General features: G+C 48.4%; 1 protein-coding gene across 6 annotated transcripts in view; it reads left to right on the top strand.

Moving 5' to 3' along the window:
• Positions 1–19,240, top strand: part of EFCAB7 (EF-hand calcium binding domain 7) — a 1,178,320-nt gene that overhangs the window by 337,618 nt on the left and 821,462 nt on the right. For all 6 annotated transcript variants that reach the window (XM_069642000.1, XM_069641997.1, XM_069641998.1 and 3 more), the window contains one exon: positions 7,301–7,512. In XM_069642000.1, the coding sequence (XP_069498101.1) occupies positions 7,301–7,512 (212 nt within the window). The remainder of the gene's footprint in view (positions 1–7,300; positions 7,513–19,240) is intronic.

Here is a 19,240-nt window from a genome sequence, read left to right as displayed (position 1 = left end):
GGCAATGCCGCGGGCCCCGAACGGCCCAGTCCCCCCTCTCCAAGGAGTATGTCACCTACCCACCCTTGGAGCCGAGCTGATCTCAATGGTTCGACCCTCGCCCCGTTGGCGAGGAATTCTGTTTGGGCCACGTTGGCCGTAAGGGTGGCTGCGCAGAAAATTCCGGCCCCCCGTACAGTTTGGAGTTCTCCCACCCGTTTAAGCTTGCCCACCCGTTGGTGGACCCACTCAGATACAATGTTGCCCTCCCGTTGGAGGATGCAGAAAACCTGGCTGCAGGAGGACCTAGCTAACTCGGAATCTCGAAATGAAGACTGAATACCCCCAGCCCACCCACGAGGAACAGTATCCCACCCCAGAAGGCACCCAAGAGGCCCCCCCGCCGATCCAGAAACTAAGGCTCCTAACGCTGAACGTCAGAGGCCTCAACGCCCCACAGAAGAGAAAAACAATCCTACAACGCATCCAGAATGATAAAGCCTCCGTTGTCTTCCTGCAGGAGACACACTTGATCCCAGCGGACTTCGCAAGGCTCAGAGATCGGCAATTCCCAACGCAGTTCCTAGCTTCGAATGGAGCGAAGAAGGGTGGCACAGCTATTTTAATCGCCAAGGATCTGAAGCCTCAAATCCTGGACTCTAAACGGGACCCAAACGGCCGCTTCGTGGCGGTGAAATGCCGAATTCTCGGCCAACTATACACGTTGATCTCAGTATATGCACCAAATCAAGAACAAGAGGCATTCTACTCGACCCTGGAAAACACCCTGCTCCCATTTGTTGAGGGTCAGACCATCATCGGGGGAGATTTCAACAGAGTCCCCAACCCACTAGTAGATAGATCACACCCCCATGCCCGCGGAGACTTTGGCTTGGCGATCGCCCTGCTTAAATTGTTCCGAACCTTCGAAGTGGTGGATACCTGGAGGATCCTCCATCCAGAGGAACGAGACTACTCATGCTACTCTTATGTGCATAGGACTTATTCACGTATCGACCTCTTGCTTGCATCCCCGCAGATCCTGTCGTACACGGACGATGTCCTCATAGGCCCCAGAATCCATTCAGATCACGCACCCGTAATGCTAACGCTAAGAGCCTATAACCCGGACCCGCCCCCAAGACGCAGATGGTCTCTTTATGACCCAATCCTAAATAACATGGCGACGAGAGATGTAGTAGCTAAAACCATCAAACAGTACTTCGAAGACAATAAAAACAAAGATACCTCCCCAGCGACGACATGGGATGTAATGAAGGCCGTAGTGCGAGGGGTGCTGATCTCTCGAGGAGCGGCCTACCATAGGCAAAAGCAACAGACCCGCCGCATCCTAGAAGACAAGGTTCTGGAGGCGGAAACGGCATGTAAAGCTAAAAACTGGTCCCCGAGAACCTACCGAATCTTGCAGACGGCACGGAGGAAACTAGAGGCTCATTACGCGGAGGACACAGCCCAGCTACTAACCAAGACGAAGCAGAGCTACTACGCCAGGGGAAACAAAGCAAATACATTCCTGGTGGAAAAACTCGCAAGAATCAAGAAAAGGAACACTATACTAAGCCTCCGGGACCCTCAGGGTGCAGCCCAATTCGCGGATCAGGATAAGCTGAGAATTGCAGAAGCTCACGTAACCGAAACTATGTCAGCTACCCAAAAGCCCCAGGAAGAGCAGCAATCCTACCTGCGGGAAGCCGCCTTGCCTAAGCTCTCAACTACGAGTAGGGAAGAGTTGGAGACCCCGATCACCAGCGAGGAGATCGACAAAGCCGTCAAAAGCTTAAGAACGAGAGCCCCGGGCCCAGATGGTTTATCGTCCCGATTCTACAAACTCTTCCGGCCTCAGCTACTAGCCCCAATGACGACCCTCTTCAACTCCTTCGCCACTTCTGGATCAACAACCCCGTCAATGAAAGAGTCAATAACAGTATTAGCGCTGAAACCAGGAAAAGACCCCAGCGATATAGCAGCTTATCGACCCATCTCCCTACTAAACCTAGATGCGAATATCTACTCGAAGGTCTTGGCAAACCGATTAGCGAGGCTTCTTCCGGACATCATAGACCCAGACCAGACGGGATTTATCTGAAACAGAGCCACCACAGATAATACGCGCAGAGTCCTCAACCTGATCGAGATAGCCAGACAAGACTCGAAGAAACTCGCCCTGCTAGCTTTAGACGCGACCAAGGCTTTCGACAAAGTGGACTGGTCGTTCCTCCGCCTCACTCTGGAGTCGTTCGGCGTTGGGCCCTCCTTCCTAAAGCTCACCCTAGCGAACTACCAATCCCCGACCACCCTGCTCCGATTGAACGGCCTCCTGACTAACCCGATCTCCCTAACATGCGGCACCAGACAGGGCTGCCCCCTCTCCCCCTTACTGTTCGCTATGGTAATGGAATCGTTGGCCCAGCGGATTCGCCTTAACCCTAGAATCAAAGGCCTCCAAGTGGGCTCTACCCAGCACAAGATAGCGCTCTACGCTGACGACGTGATGCTAACCATCACAGATACCTCGCAATCCTTAAAAGCCGCCCTAGCGGAAATCCACAGATTCGGAAAGGTGTCCGGATTTGCCATTAACTTAATGAAATCGACAGCTCTGGGGATAGGGTTGAATCAGAGAGAGAAGGCATCCTTCAGTGCCCAGTGCGCGGTCCCGTTAAATGACACATCCATCCCCTACCTCGGGGTGCAGATCCCCGCTAACCCAGGAGACATCTATCGGATAAACTTCCCGCCCCTGATGAAAACTTTGGAAAAAGACCTAGACTCCTGGCACAAGCAGGAAATATCCCTAATAGGTCGTATCACAGCCTGTAAAATGAATCTGTTGCCACGATTTCTATACGCCTGCTCAGCTCTCCCCATCATAGTCCCTCGCCCCCAACTACAGAGACTTCAAAGGAAGATATTTGGATTCATATGGAGGAGGAAGAAGGCCCGCATTCCTCGGAAGACAATGCTATGTGCTCCGGACCAGGGAGGCCTAGGGGTCCCTGACCTCCAAAAATACCAAATGGCGGCGCAGATAGCGCATACCAGGGCTTGGACTATAACGTCAGGGCGCCCCAAATGGATGGACATAGAGCAGTCCAGATTACCCCTCCCATTGCGCTTTCTCCTACACTTGCCAACCGCGCTACGCCGGACATGGCCAGCTATACTATCCTCAACCAAGCAAACGTTGAAGGCGTGGGATTGGGCCCGCAAATCCAGAGGTATCCCGAGAGCTCTGGGCCCCTCAGCCCCAGTCTTCCACAATCCGGCGTTCTCTCCGGGAGCTCACCCCACTAACTTCAAGAACTGGATCGCCGGCGGCCTCTCCTCCCTAAGCCAACTATTTGAGGGAACTCAGCCGCTGACATTCGCCCAATGCAAAAGTACGTTTAACGTAGCAGAGTCAGACAGGTTCACATACTGCCAAATCAGACACTGGTGCACACACCCCCAGACGCGAGAGGCGGCCACCCGGACCCTGGATGCCTTGGAATTAACAGTAGCGGACCCCCCCTCCCGAGGGCGGATCTCGACGCTGCATCGACTATTCCAGGAGAACCTCCTGTCCAATAGAGCGACATATATGGCGCAGTGGGAAAAGGACCTAGGGCACCCAATCCAAGATCAAGACTGGACCGATATCTGGGCCCGCACACACTCATCGTCCTTCTGCATCACCAACCGGGAATGTGCATATAAACTGCTCATGAGATGGTATTTCCCACCGCTACAACTACACCACCTCAACCAGTCGCTGGACCCACAGTGCTGGCGTCGGTGCGGCTCGCCAGGCTCCTACCTACACATGTGGTGGTCATGCCCGGTGGTGAAGGTCTTCTGGTCCCAATGTATAGCGACCATCACAGACATAACCCAAATTCCGTTGCCACTGGAACCGGAGCCGCTACTGCTGGGGACCCCGATCCCAGACACCTACCCGAAAACGGGCGCATCCGCGGCCCTCATTACGCAATTACTCCTAGCCGCTAAAATCACAATAGCCAGGACATGGAAGACTCTGGAGGGCCCCCTAACGGTGCTATGGTGGCTGAAAATCTGGGACATCTTCATCGCTGAGAAAGTGATGGCAGCAAACAGAGGCCGCCTCCATCGTTTCACAAACATTTGGTCACCTGTGATAGACTATGACTTACGCTTCCCAGCCCTGACATACAAACCGCGCCTGGTGCAACTGGCCCAGCAGGCGGCGGACAGGGAACGGTCCCAGCTGATGGAGGAGCAGGCCCTGGAGGATAGCCAAACTCAGGACTTGAGGGCGTAAGCCGGGAGAGGAAGGAGGAAGGCGAACCGAGGTAGGAAGAGACAGGAGCGAATGAGTCAGGAATCGGACCTTATAGGGGGAAAAAAGACAGTCCACGGTAGACGCCCGAGACCAAGAGGTGGGGTTGGGTGTGGGAATATAAATTAGCGTATAATAATGCCGAGATAAAGTGTTGAACTGATATTTTAATGCATTCTCCTGTATGCCAACCGAAAAATAAACAAGTTAAAAAAAAAAAGCCTCAAACCTTGACCCACGAGATGCAAGGGTGACATTTGCCCAGCCACAACCATCAATGATTGCTGCGACCTTCTAGCCCCATTCATCACAAAATTAACGCCTCCTTCTCAACCAATTTGGTTCTGTCCAGCCTGAAAGAATCTTGGGTCCTCCCTCTTCTAAAAAAAAAAACCTACCCTAGACCTAACAGTGCCTAATAACTACTGCCCTATCACCACTGTCCCCTTTCTCTTAAATATATTGGATAGAACAGCCTACAACCAAATCCAGCCGTTCTTAGAAGCGAACCAAATCCTAGGAAAATGCAATCAGGCTTCAGACCAGGCCATAGCACTGAATCTGCCTTGTTGGATCTAAAAAATCAAATGGATGATTTCAGAGATGAGGGAAAGATAGCCCTCCTCCTCCTTCTAGACCGATTAACCGCCTTTGACTTGGTGGATCACAAAATCCTCTGCCACCACCTCTATGCTGTTGAAAACGTATTCCAAGAAGCCACAACCTGGGTAGCCTATTCCTTGAAGGTAGGTCTATGAGAGTCTTCTCAGAAGTGGCTAGCGCTCCCCCTTAGCCCATTCCCTGCGATGTTCTGCAAGGTTCCTGTGTCTCCCCGACCCTCTAACATATTTACCAAGCATCTTTTTTACCTCTTGGATGCCATTGGCATAGCCTACACCAACTATGCTGAAGATACCCAAATTCTCCTCCCCTTTTCAGTACACTACGACCAAGACACAGACGCGATCACCAAAATATACCTGATCATCCAGGCCTGGATGGCCATGAACCAGCTATGTTTGAATGATGAAAAGTCTGAGTTCCTGGTAGCTGGTTCACCAGCTATCCTAAGGAAGGTCTCCCCCAGAATACTCGTCCTTCACGATTGACGGGATAAATATCCCTGTCTCGGCTTCAGTTAAAACCCTGGAAGTGTACCTAGATGCCACACTATCCCTCACAAGACGGGTCAATGCAATCGCGTCTGCAGCATCATACACCTCTAATCTCCTCAATCCAGCCAGACAATTCCTCACACCAGAGAGCTCTCGCCATCGCACGAGCAATCGCCTTATTTGCGGGCACCTCAAAGACAAATATCAAACTACAGGTAATTCAAAACAATGCCCTACACTCATCATTCAACATCCCAAGATGGCACCATATATCAACAGCAAGAAAGGAGGTGCACTGGCTCCCAATCCAGGAAATGATTATTTTCAAAGTCCTTACTATCACGCACAATTGCCTCTTGGATAAGGGCCCATATTTGGCTCAAAGAATCGGGAGATCCAACACTGTCAAATCAGTAAGATCAGCCCACACCAACCGCATCACACCACCTAAGGTCGAAAGAGCCAGTGGAGGAGGCATCAGCTTCCCAGCAGTTGCTGCTATGCACTGGAATGCCCTTCCCTATTATCTAAGAGCAGCATAATCTCACGTGGCTTTCAGAAAAGCCTTAAAAACTTGGCTCTTTGCCTAACTTTGTCTATGCCAACATTCTTCAGCTGCTTTGTCAGTCATTTGAGGTTGGGCTCCAACCTTACACTATGCTCCTTTCTGACTTCTATACGCTACGTGTAACTGGTTGCAACAGCGCCTTGATGCCACCTGGTTTCAGGCGCTTTACAAATGTAAAAATAATAAATAAAATAAGATACATTTTGGACTCAAGGACAGTTTGCTTAAGTTGGACGACAAGACACAGACTGATCCCTAGATTGTTTCACCAAGTAAATGTTGGTATCTATTTAGCTCTTAATACAGTGTTTTCTTTTCTCCAGTTATCTTTCCCCTCGTGGCTATAGGATCCCACACATATTTGTGAAGGCAGTGGTGACACTTTGGTTGCAGGTTTGGAGTGACTTGGACCTCATAGTAAAGTGTGACTATTTTGCCAATACCCAATTACTGACAGTTTAGTGGTTTTTATTCCATACATCTGGTTAATACAAGATGCATTTTTTTAAATTCTGAAGTGATGTGTTTCGTTGGCCCTACAGTGGTCACTGAGCTTCTGCAGTGAAAAGTGTGGATGTTAGTTCATTTGGAAAAACGAGATTTGGTAAGTAGACTAAACTCTGTGTGTGCTGGCTGTTATTCTTTTACCTTGTTAAGCATAGCCTTGAATGGGTGCCCTCTCCTGCTGCCACTGGATGCCTAGTGGCCATAGTGAAGAGCGACTTCCTGGGGATGGTAAATGCCAAGAAAGTTGGTAGGTTGGCATAGAGGAAGCCGTTATTTCTCCTCTTCTTTGAAGCTTTTTCTTTATCTGACCGAGCAACGATCAGACACAGGTTTGGGCAATCGAATCCCTCATCCTTCTTGTAACTGAAAGGAGGTGTAGCCTGAGTTTTCTGGGGAGGGACTGAAGATGTGAATAATGGGCTACTGCTATAATGTCACCCGAAGTACATTGAAGCCTTCAAAGATTTCAGATCCCATCGCAGTGGAGAACCTGCCCTAAGGCAGAGACGCACTGTTTACTTGTGTGCAAACTAGAAAACGGACTGCTTCTTTCCAGGTACAGAACAATGCTGTCTATAATGTATTATGAATCACAAGCCAAATGTAGAAATATTAAGGAATCTAGCAACACTGATATGTTGCCCATATGAACGTTTTTGAAGTCTGAACATGTTTCACCAAATCCCTGTTAACTTGTAAAAACATTATGACTCGGTTCCCAAGGATGTCCTTGTAATAGGAAACAGTGTGTCTGCTGCAGTGGCTCTGTGCGGAGCCGCAGATTAATGCCTGGGTTAATATTTTATTTTGTAGTACTTCAGCAGGCTGGAAGAAATCCATCTCGACAGACTCTTAACAAGTACTGGACGTCAAGAACCAAAGAGCTCGATTTTGATGATTTTTGCTCGATATTAAAAAAGGAAAAAGCTCTTCCGAAAGCAGAACTGCTGAATGCCTTCAAACAGATCGATGTTAATAACAAAGGGTATATTTTACACGAAGACCTTCATAAGGTCCTAACTACAGTGAGTATGATTACAACTTGACTTTTTTCTTTCATTTTCATATTTTTCGGTATTCTTTTTAATAAACGTTTTATTTATTACTAAATGATCCAACATAGTATAACAAATGACCTTTCTGACATTCCAAGTTTGCACATATCTTTTAGCATAAACATCAATTCTGTCAGATTGGAACATTCACAGTATTTGTGTAACAATACATTGTAACCCCTAACATTTAACAGTCACTGTGGCATGGGCTACTCTCTCCATTCGGAACTTTATTTCACTCTACACATTAGAACGGACACCCTCACAATATTGAGAACAGATTTAGCAACATCGGTCTTCAATAATGTTGCTTTGTGTTTCACCCACTCGTGAAACGGGAGCCACGCCTTCAGGAATTGTTTGTGTACCCTATGCTAATTCGCACACCTTTTCTATTGCCAACATTCCCCACAGCCTCACCCACCATAAAGCCACCACCAGATCTTCTGTGGTGAGCCAGTACCATTCTAGCAGCAGTTAGCATATGTCTAATTAAGGTCACTCGTGGTCCACTCGCCGCATACACGCCCTCCTCCACCGCTCCCAAGAGTATTATGATTGGGAAAAAAGGCAATTGGACCCCCACAATATCTTTAACCCCTTAACTGCCAAGGGTGATTTCGGTATGTCGCCATTCAATCCCTTGTAACTTTTTTGTTACATGTGGTATCTCGGCCAAATGTGGCCCCCTTTTTTTTCCCACATGTAGGCGGTCATAACGCCACCAAGGAATCCTAGTTTGCTGTATGGGGGTGAGAGAAAATAACCAAAAAGGGAGCAAGTGTTGTGTGTTTTCAGAAAATGCCAATAAATGATGTACAAAGAAGCCTGTGGTCTTTTCCTTGTAAGAGCTAGGACCAAATGGTTTGCTGTGCTGAAGTCGCCATTTTCCAGGCTTCCAAGAACAGGTTGAGTGGAAATCAAAAAAACATATTTTTATAAGGTTACCATCAGTTTTGTGAGAGGTAGACGATTTTTGCCCTTTTTTTCTAATAGGACATGCATGGACTGAATCGATGAGGAGGGTAGGAAAGCCAAATGGGAAGACATGCATACATTTCTGAAAAATAGACAAAATTCCAAGTTTAGGAAGGGGTGATTGGCGCAGGTCAGGCAACAACTAAATAGGGCAAATTCCCATTGTTTGGAGGAAAATTTGAAAAATGACAAATCAAAAAGGTATTTGGACATGGTTGGACCTGTAGGCATAGGCTGAGTAGTGTGGGCTCGCTTTGCTCTTCTTACCAGATCCCTACCTAAATAATAAATCACAGACCAATTATGTTTATGGAAAAGTTGTAGGCCGTAGGCATTTTATCTTCTTACAGAAAATACAAAACAACAAAAATCAATATATTGCCATATGCTTTTGGGCACCTTGTGTCCAGTCCCGAAGTTGCCCAAGGCTCCTCCTGAGTCTTTGTTACCCCTGGGCCTTCGTTCCTGGGCACATGCCGCCACACCTGAAGGGGTGTTATTCGCGCCCGTCAGGTCCCCCCCAAAAGCACCCTACCTATAACCCCGTTCCTGGAGTGCCCTAAAAAATGTTTGTCGGAAAAAAAAACCATCCCCTTGCTTGATAGGTGTACCCCATCCTGGTGAAACATGTACGGCTTGTTCTGGTGTAGTCCATGCTTTACGAAGTGTAGCCCTGTGCTCTTGCATTACTTTTCTACTGATTTATTTTGTTTCTTTCTGGCTATTTCGATTGCGTGCCTCCTCTATGCCCCGTACCAGACCCTTCTTTGTATTATTTCTGACTTGAAAAATCTCGGTTTTCCACCAACTGTGGGCTATGCTATGTAGTTACTGGCAAATGTTCCTCTGTAACTTACCCCTATTTGTGCTCACCAGATCGTTCCCCCACGAAGTGTATAACCAGGTACTCAGGGGTGTTGGGGGGGGGGGGTTAGGAGGGTACCTGAACCCTCAGTTCCACCCTTATGTATTTTTTAAAACATTGCGACTGATAAATCTTTTTCACTCCTTTTGCTCCCAGGCCCCCCGCCCATGCCGCCCCTATCCTGAATGAGTGTGTTCCAAACTCAGCTGGATCCCATCCTGCTTTGGCCACCGCCTGTTTTAATACCGCCTGAAGCTGGTACCTGCTGAGTGCGTTTCGGTCCCTATTTATTAGTAGCTGCCCGTGGACATCTTGTCGGAGATCCAGGAATTCTTGGGTGATGCATCTGGGACAATGGTCCTTCTCTCTGATGCAATTGAGGTCTATTGCTCTCCCCTTCCCCGTTTGGTCTGTTTTAGATTTCTTTAACATTATAGACATCCCCTTGTTTCCCATATTAATATCCCTCCTTGCCAGGCCGTCTCCTGCCACCGTATTACTGGCCACCAGCTCCCCTACCCTGAAAGCCTCGTAGTATGCCAGCGCCAATGCTGCCCTGAACAGCGCGTTTTCGTACATGCTGCTGCATGTATCTCGTAACACTTTTAACAGGATTATTAACTTCCCAAAGCACCCCGGCCTTCTGCTATCTGGTTTCTTCCTCTCTAATTTAGCCCATCTTCTCATAGCATATTTTATTCTAGCGCTGTCGGATGGATGCGGTATACCCGCCACTTTTGTGGTATATGCCACCGCCGCTAGCTGTGCTGCCGCCCAGCTTTTCTTTCTCCCTTTGGCAAATGCCCCTTCTAGAAATTCACACATTTTTACGGTTCAAATTTTTCACACTTCCTGCACACCTGTTTTCCACCAACACATCTTTTATATGCCTTTCGTACTGCTTACCCGTTTTGTACGTTAGGGCGTTCCTGGTCAGTTTGTCAATGACCCGTTCCGTTCTCCGTGTTTTCTCCCACTTCTTTTGAGTCGACCTTGTAGCCAACCGTTCTTTCCTTTCCAGTCGAACTTCCAATGTTTATTCTTTGAAACCCTGCCTTTCCCGGTATGGGTGTTATTTTCCTGCCATACACGTGGCCATATTTTTCCTTTTAAATTCCAGCCTTATGGCTTCCCCTTTTCATTATTTCTGTTGCTTATTCGTGGAACCCATGCCTTTCCCGGTATGGGCGTTATTTTCCTGCCATACACGTGGCCATATTTTTCCTTTTAAATTCCAGCCTTATGGCTAACCTTTTTATTATTTCCGGTGCTTATTCGTGGAACCCATGCCTTTTCCGGTATGGGCGTTATTCTCCTGCCATACCCGTGGCCATATTTTTCCTTTTCTATTCCAGCCTTATGGATAGCCTTTCCATTATTTCCGCTGTTTATTCGCGGAACCCATGCCTTCCCTGGTGTGGCCGTTCTCTGCCCTACGGTTGCCAACTATTGCCCCTGAGCCATCTTTTCCTCGTGGTTGATATGCGACTGCCATATAACTGCTACTATTGACCACTTTGGAATTCCCCCTTTTCTGCCCTTCTGCTTATGCTCCATGCTCCCAGCTATGTTTTCCCGATATCTCCCGTGCCACCCCCTTGAGCCGTTGGTGGTATGTTACTTTGCTACTCTGCCGTCCTCTCTGTGTCCCCTATTGACTGCCCCAAAGGTTCTGTTCCCCTGACCTTAAGCGATTCCCTGTCGTTATTATCGTCTCCCCCGTTGTTGTACCGGTCTTTGCGTATTCCTTTCATGCATTAGTATACCTTCAAGACCCCTTGTTGCCAAGTTAACAATGCCACTCCATCCTCTGGGTATTTTTGTAACACTGTTGGTGCCCCTTGCGGGCTGTGTCCCAGGTCCCCTGGGTCACCTAGTGGAGATGGACCTGCCCCTGCACGCTTGCCTGCCCCCTTCTATGCCAGAGCCCATCCCACTCTCCTTACCTATTACTCCTTACCATTTTACCCATGCTTCCAAGGGGTCCCACTGTTCCTCCTTACTGTTCTTTTTACCTTGGTTTGTGGAATTGGACCTGCCCCTGCACTCTTGTCTATCCCTTCTATACCAGAGCCCTTCTCTCTCTCCTTACCTAGTAACCCTTCCCGTTTTTCCATGCTTCCAAGGGGTCGCTCTCTTCCTCCTCACTGCTCTCTCCCTCGATTGTGGAAACCCCTTCCTCCCTGTATTTATTCGGCTTTCTCCTCTTCCTGTCCCTGGTTCTGGGCGACTTACCAGTACCAGTGATGCCTGGGCTTAACCTCTTTACCATTTACTTCCAATTTTTCTTCTGTCCTGATGGTAGTGCCCCGTCTCCTGCTGCCGGGCTCCTCACTCAGCAAAGGCGACGTTTTCCCTTGCCCCGTCCTCCTTCCGTAGGACGCACAGTTTCGGCTACCAAACACTTTTTCTGCCTACTTGGCCCAACTGCTGCCTTCCTTTTGCCCTCTTTGTTCTTACCTCAGCCATTTTCTTTTCGCCTTGCCTCGCTTATTTCCACATCACTGCGCGCGGAGCGGCACCCCTGAAACAACGTGCCAAGCCGCGTTACCGGAGGGTGGTCACCATGGGCACCCCTGTTCACCCCGCTGGCCCACATGCTATCATTTAACAATACTGGTTCTAAAATCTCTCGTGAAGTGTTCACAGCTTTTTGACTGAAAAAGAATCATTACACCCCCACGCGCGCGAAATGATCAGCAAAGAATCACCCTAGTGCACCCAGCCTGGCAATATACGCACACACTTTTTCTGATCACCAGAGATTAGAGAAACTCCAGGCGTTCATAGTCAGAGCAGATTTACATTTTACTTCAACATTGGAAGCTACCAATGCCGTGTGCCTTTCTACTACGTCTGCCGCATAGCCCCCCATACCAGCATTGACCTCTTTGCTGCGCAGCCGCTAGAGAGCATATCTCCACACCCCCTTGTAGTTCGTAGCTGCGACCCTACAGTGGTCCTTGTGCGCTCAACTATGAAATCCCCCATGCAACCCCCTAGGCGAGGCAAGCAGAGGGAGGGAGGGTGGGTGTTACCCAGGGCCAGTGGCGTGAATTAAATCCCCAAAGTGCTCACCTACTGCTCGACATTTCCCTTTACACGAGGCTACCGCGGCCCCCAGCGCTGAAGTCCCGCTTTCATCCCGCGCATTACTCTGCTCCTTTACCTGACTGGCTGCCACCATATTGCCTCTGCGCTGGAACCCCGAGACAACTGGAACCCTTCCTCTTCTGTTGTAGCACATCTTCTTGCTCGGGAACAGTCACCCAGGGAAGGACCCGAACGAAGAAAACGCACTTACTGCTTTCTGCTGCGTTGGGCGACATCCATCCGGGTTATGCTTCCTTCCTCAGCTGGCGTTTCCAAACCGGTTCCTTTTCCCTTGTTCAGGTCCCAAAACACTCACCCGAACGAGGTGAGTGTCTTGCCTGGTTGCCCGTTCACTGAAATCCTGGGCCCTTCTTGCCATTTCTTCCCCCCTCCTTCTTGTCTGACTTCCTTCTTTCTGCAGGGCTGACCTCCTCGGAGACTTCCTTGACTTTCTTGAAAACACAATCTTCCTTTAATTTTTCTGCTTCCCGCCTCCTCATGGTACTTGCTGCGCCAGTGGTCTTCTTCTCGCGGTCCCGCCAGGCTGGTCGGGCCCGCTCTCCGACACGGTAGGTGAAACGATGCCTGCATGTTCAAGCGAGGAACAAACAGTGAGCCCGCAAGAGCAAACGTTTTTCCTTCCCCTTATCCAGGCACTAAGAGCCTACCCGAGAGAGGTGAGCTCTTTACCTGGTTTGTGCCGCCTCTCCTTTTCCTGGCTTACTTATACATCCCAGGCCTTTTGTTCCTTCTTGGGGGCCGGGTTTCCCCCCTGCCACCTTGCTGTTATATTTCGCACCTTCCCCAGGTGCTGTTTCCTGCCCTTTCCTGAGCTTTTGTTTCTTGTGGCGCTGTTCGGATGCCCCTCCCTACTGCTTTCGTGCCGTTTCCCCCACCCCGCACCTAAACTCCCAGGCCCTCCATCGTCCCGCATTTCATGCGGCCCGGGGCCTGGGGCAATGGGTTCTGTGAATATTGAGAAAAACAATGCCTTGCTACATTCCCCTGACTCTTCCAGGTAGGAAATCACACATTTTTCATAATGTTTCACAAAACAAGCAATAGAACAAGCCAAAAACGGAGCCATGGTACACTGGATTTTTATGCTGACGGCCTAAACGGACGTACTTAGCATGTATAAATAAAGAAAACAAATGTGGTGAGGAATGGCAAGCATACATTTTTTGAAAGAGCACAGGCATACCTTTTGAAGCATAGGTGACTTGTGCAGATTACAAAAGTGTATAGTGCCTAAAGCAGCGACTAAATGTATGTCACATTTGGGAAATTAAAAGGTTGTGTGACAAAATGCAGCAGAGAAAACAATAAATGTCCTAACTTTTCTGCATTACCACAGGTGTCCTGACGGAAACGGTACCTCACATGTGTGGGTGCACCTACCTGGGCAAAGGGAAATGGCTATACCACTGGTAACCCCAAGTGTTTCGGCAGAGCAGAATTTGCAGGAAATTCTATCTACAGATTTGGGCCTGGGGTGTTGCAGCCACCGTGGAAAACCGGGAACCCCATGCCTTTCCGAAAAGAAGACAATGTGGCAATCCACTTGCGCGTATCAACCCAGAATGTATTACCCACAAGCCCTGGCAAAGTCTAAAACTTGATGGAAACGGAACCTCACATGTGTGGGTGCACCTACTTGGGCGCAAAGGGAAAAGGCTAAACCACTGGTAACTCCAAGTGTTTCGACTGAGTAGATTTTGCAGGAATTTGCTCTTGTGGACAACCTACATATTTGGGCCTGGGGTGTTGCAGCCACCAAGGAAAAGACACTCGTGGGAAACCAGAGGCCTGACTTGGGCGAATCGCCGTAGAATTTATTATCCACAAGCCCCGGCAAAGTCCCAAATTTAGGGGAAAAAAATTTTCAGACATTTCCCACCTGGAAACTACTGAAACACGCCGCCAACAACACATGTCCCACCTTCCCACATTCCCACAGGTGTCCCGTTGAAAACAGTACCTCACATGTGTTGGGGCAAATAGGAAAAAGTGTCGACCATCCACAAGTCCAAAGGCAGTCTGAGGGAGCCCCGGCAGGGTCCCCGTCCATTCCCAGAAGAAAATTCTGTAATTCTGCCTAGTCAAAGCTCTAGGATGGTTAGGGGTGATGTCCCTGGCCTTGGGTGGCTGTCCCTCTTGTGGGTTGACCATACACAAGACCAACAGCGGTTTCATGGAGCCTCGGCAGGCTTCCCGTCCTTTCTCACAGTGAGAAGGTATAACGCAACCCAGTCAACCGTCCAGCTGAGCTGCGTTACAGCTTTTCCCTTCTGGGAGATATTGGCACACTGCCAGGGCTCCCTGGTGGGGAAAAGCTGTAAAACTGGCCAGCAAGAACTCCAGGATGGTTGGAAGGGATGTCTCCGGGTCATGGGCATCCATTTCCCATTTGGGTGTGCCGTCCCCAAGCGCAGCAGAAGTGCCAGGGAGCCCCTGGCAGGGTCCCCTTCCCTCCCCAGGGGGTAATTCTGTAACACAGCACAGCCAGCGCTCCAGGATGGGCAGGGGGTGATGTCCCTGGCATTGGGCAGCTGTCTCCCATGTGGTTTGACCGTCCCCAAGCCCAGCAGCGGTTCCAGGGAGCCCTGGCAGGGTCCCCGACCTTTCCCGGGGGGAGAAGCTGCGACGCAGGTCAGCCAGAGCTTCAGGATAGTCCAGGAGAGCTGTGAGACTGCTGCAAGTGAGCTGGACATTATATCACTAGAGCTGACCTGGTAGCTCCTTGCCTGGGAGCTAACAAGAGGCATGCTAGGTGCTATGTTCCTGAGAATGTGTTTTGAGGATTCTAATGGGCACGTCTGACTCTATTAATGGGCAGTTCTTTTTTTATTTTGGGAAGCCCATCTAGTCGACCTTTCAGCCAGAGGATGGTCAAATGCGCTAGGAGACATCAGGTTCTCTCTGGATGTGGTCTTCGTGGGCAGAGATGCCACATTTCAACAAATGGGAGTTGAATTTAGAGAGGACAGGTGCGATGTATGTGCATCCTCCGGTACATCTTTTTTCCTTCTTTTTGAACACTGTGTCGCATTTCTACTTAATGGAGTTTTCTTTCAGAGCGTCTCTTGAAGATGGCCAGGTTGAGAAATGGCATTTCACTTTTGTAAATGCTTCTCCCAACTTCAGAGTCCTCTTGTCCTGCAACAATCCATATGGAAAATTGTGGCCTATGCACGTTGTCCATTTATATTCAATCTGTTGGCTGTGGTCCCTCCCTGGGGGTAGAGGCAAGTGGGACCTCATGGGGAGGGACTATCCCTTTGGGGACAAAGGCACCCGTTCTGATTAACTCCCTAAAAGCCATCTAAAAAATACCTCTAAGAACAAACATTATGGAAACATGTATGAAGAAGAAACCAGTATCTGCTATTGTCACTCAAACTGTAAATATCGCTATAAACAAAATATCCCATTCAACTGGGACTAGAAGGACGATCTATGGAGGGAGAGAGAAGTCATGTAATAAAGGAAGACCCAGATGTATGCCGGGGAAGTCCCAAGCAGCATATGTGAAGCCTGAGGAAGGGTGGAAACTGGCAGAGAGAAAAGCCTGCGAGTTAAAAAACGGGGCTGCTACCTGCTGAAGGTAAAGAGTCAAACACGCAGCGTCATGTGACCAGAAAGGAACAGGAAGCCGAATCGGACATGCAGCGGCTTACCTGGAGGAGAGTGAGAGGAAGTAGTTGGACATCGAGAGAGACCGAGAGAGACCAAGAGAGGGACCAAAGGTGGTGTGTGGCATGACTATGAAAGGATCTGTGGTGTCCCCCACAACACTGAAACCACTCCACAGACACGGAACCAACACTCTGATGGCACATTGATCCGACCCAAGCAGCTAGAAGCCTCAGTAACGTTACCGCTAGGGACCCCAAGTAACAGGGACCACAGGAGACCCTGTAGGTGAACGAAGAATCATTATGTGACCCATCATGCTCATCCCTTTCAAATTAAAGAGACTGTGATACTTAAACCCAGAGGAGTGAGTGAAAATTAGACCAGTCTTGTCTCAGTCAAGATAAAGAAATCCAAACAGTGAAACCTCGAAGTGAATAAGAATCAATATTCGAATATTTAGTCTCGTATCTGTAAAGTCCAAGGAAGTAAAATAGAAGTAGAGACTTATCAATGTGGCATAACTTTACCATTGGATGAGAGAAGAACAAATCCCTCTAGAGATAATCAGGAGGAGAGTTGTAGAACCCAAATCGATAATCAACAAGAAAAGGCGAAGTCAAGCCAAGTCCTGAACGAATTGTATGAACTGATCAAAACAATCACCAGAGACTATGTGAAAATTAACTATTTAAACCGAAGTTTGCAAGAAGCAAATAAACCACAGGAGAAGGGAGTTATTCTGCTTTCTTTAGTTATTATAGTGGTACAGTCAGTTAGGCTTAGTTTGGACCATCGACAGATTCTGGGACATTCAGTGAAGACTGGCTAGCACCTTAGCTAGTTTTGTTAATTAGAGGCGCCTTGTAGCATAGGGAAAGTTAGGATTTTGTCCTTAATAAACTTCATAGTGAATGGCTTATCAGAGTCTGTGTCCTTCTTCTGACCCGCCAATGTTCAGGGGAACTCCTTAATAGTGGCAAATGTCATGCAGTTTTTGGAAGGTTCGGACTTCAATCAGGTTTTGACTTTGTTTATGATTGCTTTATTTGAACCTATGCATGCTTGTACCATGTGGCGCCTGACAATGAAAGGCATTTTGTTAACCGCTACGTTCATTTCTGCACATGTGAGCATTGTGATGAATCCGATGAACTCATTCATCACTGTTTTCCCAGAGCTGACCTACTCCCACGTGGCAAAGGGACGCCAGCTGCTACCTGATCCTGACCCTGGGGGTGGCTATATGAGGAAGGATCACATAGAGGGAGACATCCTCCGGGAAGATACCCTGAGTCCAGCGAATGAGGTGTGATATCCCCTTCTCCCCTTTAAGGATGAATCCACCATTTGTAACAATCTAATGACCCATTGTGATATCTTCCCTCTTTCACACATAGAGAATAGTGGAAAGCATTGATCACACCCCAAGGCCAACTCTCAACTAACCGGCCTTGTAAAATGATGACAGACACTTTCAAATGGAATGTGTCCTCCCACGTATTCCTCATCTTTTGATATATCCATATCCATCTTTAGATGCTTTGGACATTTTTTCCAGCAGGGAGGGTTTAACTTTAAGGACCATCCTTAAAGAAAATGGTGTAAGGAGGCTTGCAAGAAAAGGCTTGAATTTCACCTACGGGCTGATGCAAGAGCAACCAAAAGAATGGTCTTTAGTGTTAGCAATCTTTAAGTACATGAATGAATATGCTCGAAAGGGGCACACATGAGAAATTTCAAAACTAAGTTGAGATCCCAAACCGAGACTTGAAAGGGGATCAGAGGGAGCACATTTGTCAAAATATTTTGAAGCAGCTAAAGCTGGATATGGATATATTAAAAGATGAGGAATAAGTGGGTGGAACATCCAATCGAAAGAACGTTACCACGGATAAGTAACGTGTTCTTTCCCAGCCCCTCATACTCATCTTCCAAACATAGTTTGACTACATGGCAAACCTTTATACAACATTCTCAAAAAGGGACTACTATTCCCAAAATCCCCACAACACTGGGACGAAGAAGAGGAGAGCAGTAATGATGACCGCTTCCCACTGTCAGCAGTCTAGTCCTTCCCCAAATCTTATTGACCAGATCCAATATAAAAAGGTAGAAAGACTCAGGAAGTGTGAGAGATGTCCCTGGAGTACCTGGCTTCAGGCATGTTTTGGAGAGAGAAGGACTTTGAGCAGCTGTACCAAAAGAAGGAAGGCGGGAATCCTTGCACCGTGACTGCCTGTGGGGAGCTGGGTTGGAAAGGGAAAGCCAAGGAGACCAGTCTGCCCTCTTCAGGAAGGGGAACCTCCTCCTCCCCCCACATTAGCAGAGTGCCAGAGCCCAAGCGAAAATGAAAACTCTCTCGGAGGGGGTAACCAGGGAGAGGGTGCTTCCTTGCCTCACTGGGGTGCGGCCCATTTAAGTTTCTGGTGCGAGCAGTGCAGGAGAGGATGGTGAACTCCAGGTGAAGGCTTGCAAACGCGGGACACACAGAGAAGGCTATCAGGACCGAGGGAAAGATGCTGCAGACCAGTTGGAAAGGCTGTGGGGAAGCTGGGACCATGCAGGAACTCCTGGTTGTTGGGCTGCTCAAGGTAGCAGCGTTCGTCAATCCAGGCCGAGAAGGAAATCCGGAGTGTGATCGCAGAGCCACACAGAATGCTGGGGAAACCTCTTGACTCCAGAGTGAAGTGTCAGAGATGCTAGAAGAGACTGGCGAGTCTGCCCAAGGCAGCTGGGGACTCTAGATCGTTCCGAGAAGTGCACCAGCAACTGTTTGATAAATATGAGATTGTGAGAGGTGATAGAAAGCAGTGAAGTGCTGTGCACATTAATGGAGCATAATTCTGAAGAAGACAATGAAGTTATTGGGTGATATTACGTCTGCAGTATCCTTTTGTTTAAAAATGTGTTTTTACAATGCATGACATGGTTTATGAGATGTCACTGTTCTGGTTAGAATTGTCATGTATGTGAGGTATGTGTGCTAGAGCGGCATGTTGAAGTAGTTGGCTGAATTGATGATTAACGTATGCTGCAATAAAGGATATAACTTTTTAAGGATTTGTAGGCATCTATGGACTTTTATGGACTTTTTAGAAATACAGTTGTGTTAAGTGTGTTTAA

The sequence above is a fragment of the Ambystoma mexicanum genome, chromosome 1q (assembly GCF_040938575.1).
Source record: "Ambystoma mexicanum isolate Mex_15411 chromosome 1q, UKY_AmexF1_1, whole genome shotgun sequence".
Taxonomy (NCBI): domain Eukaryota; kingdom Metazoa; phylum Chordata; class Amphibia; order Caudata; family Ambystomatidae; genus Ambystoma; species Ambystoma mexicanum.
This window is presented reverse-complemented; position numbering and strand designations above follow the sequence as displayed.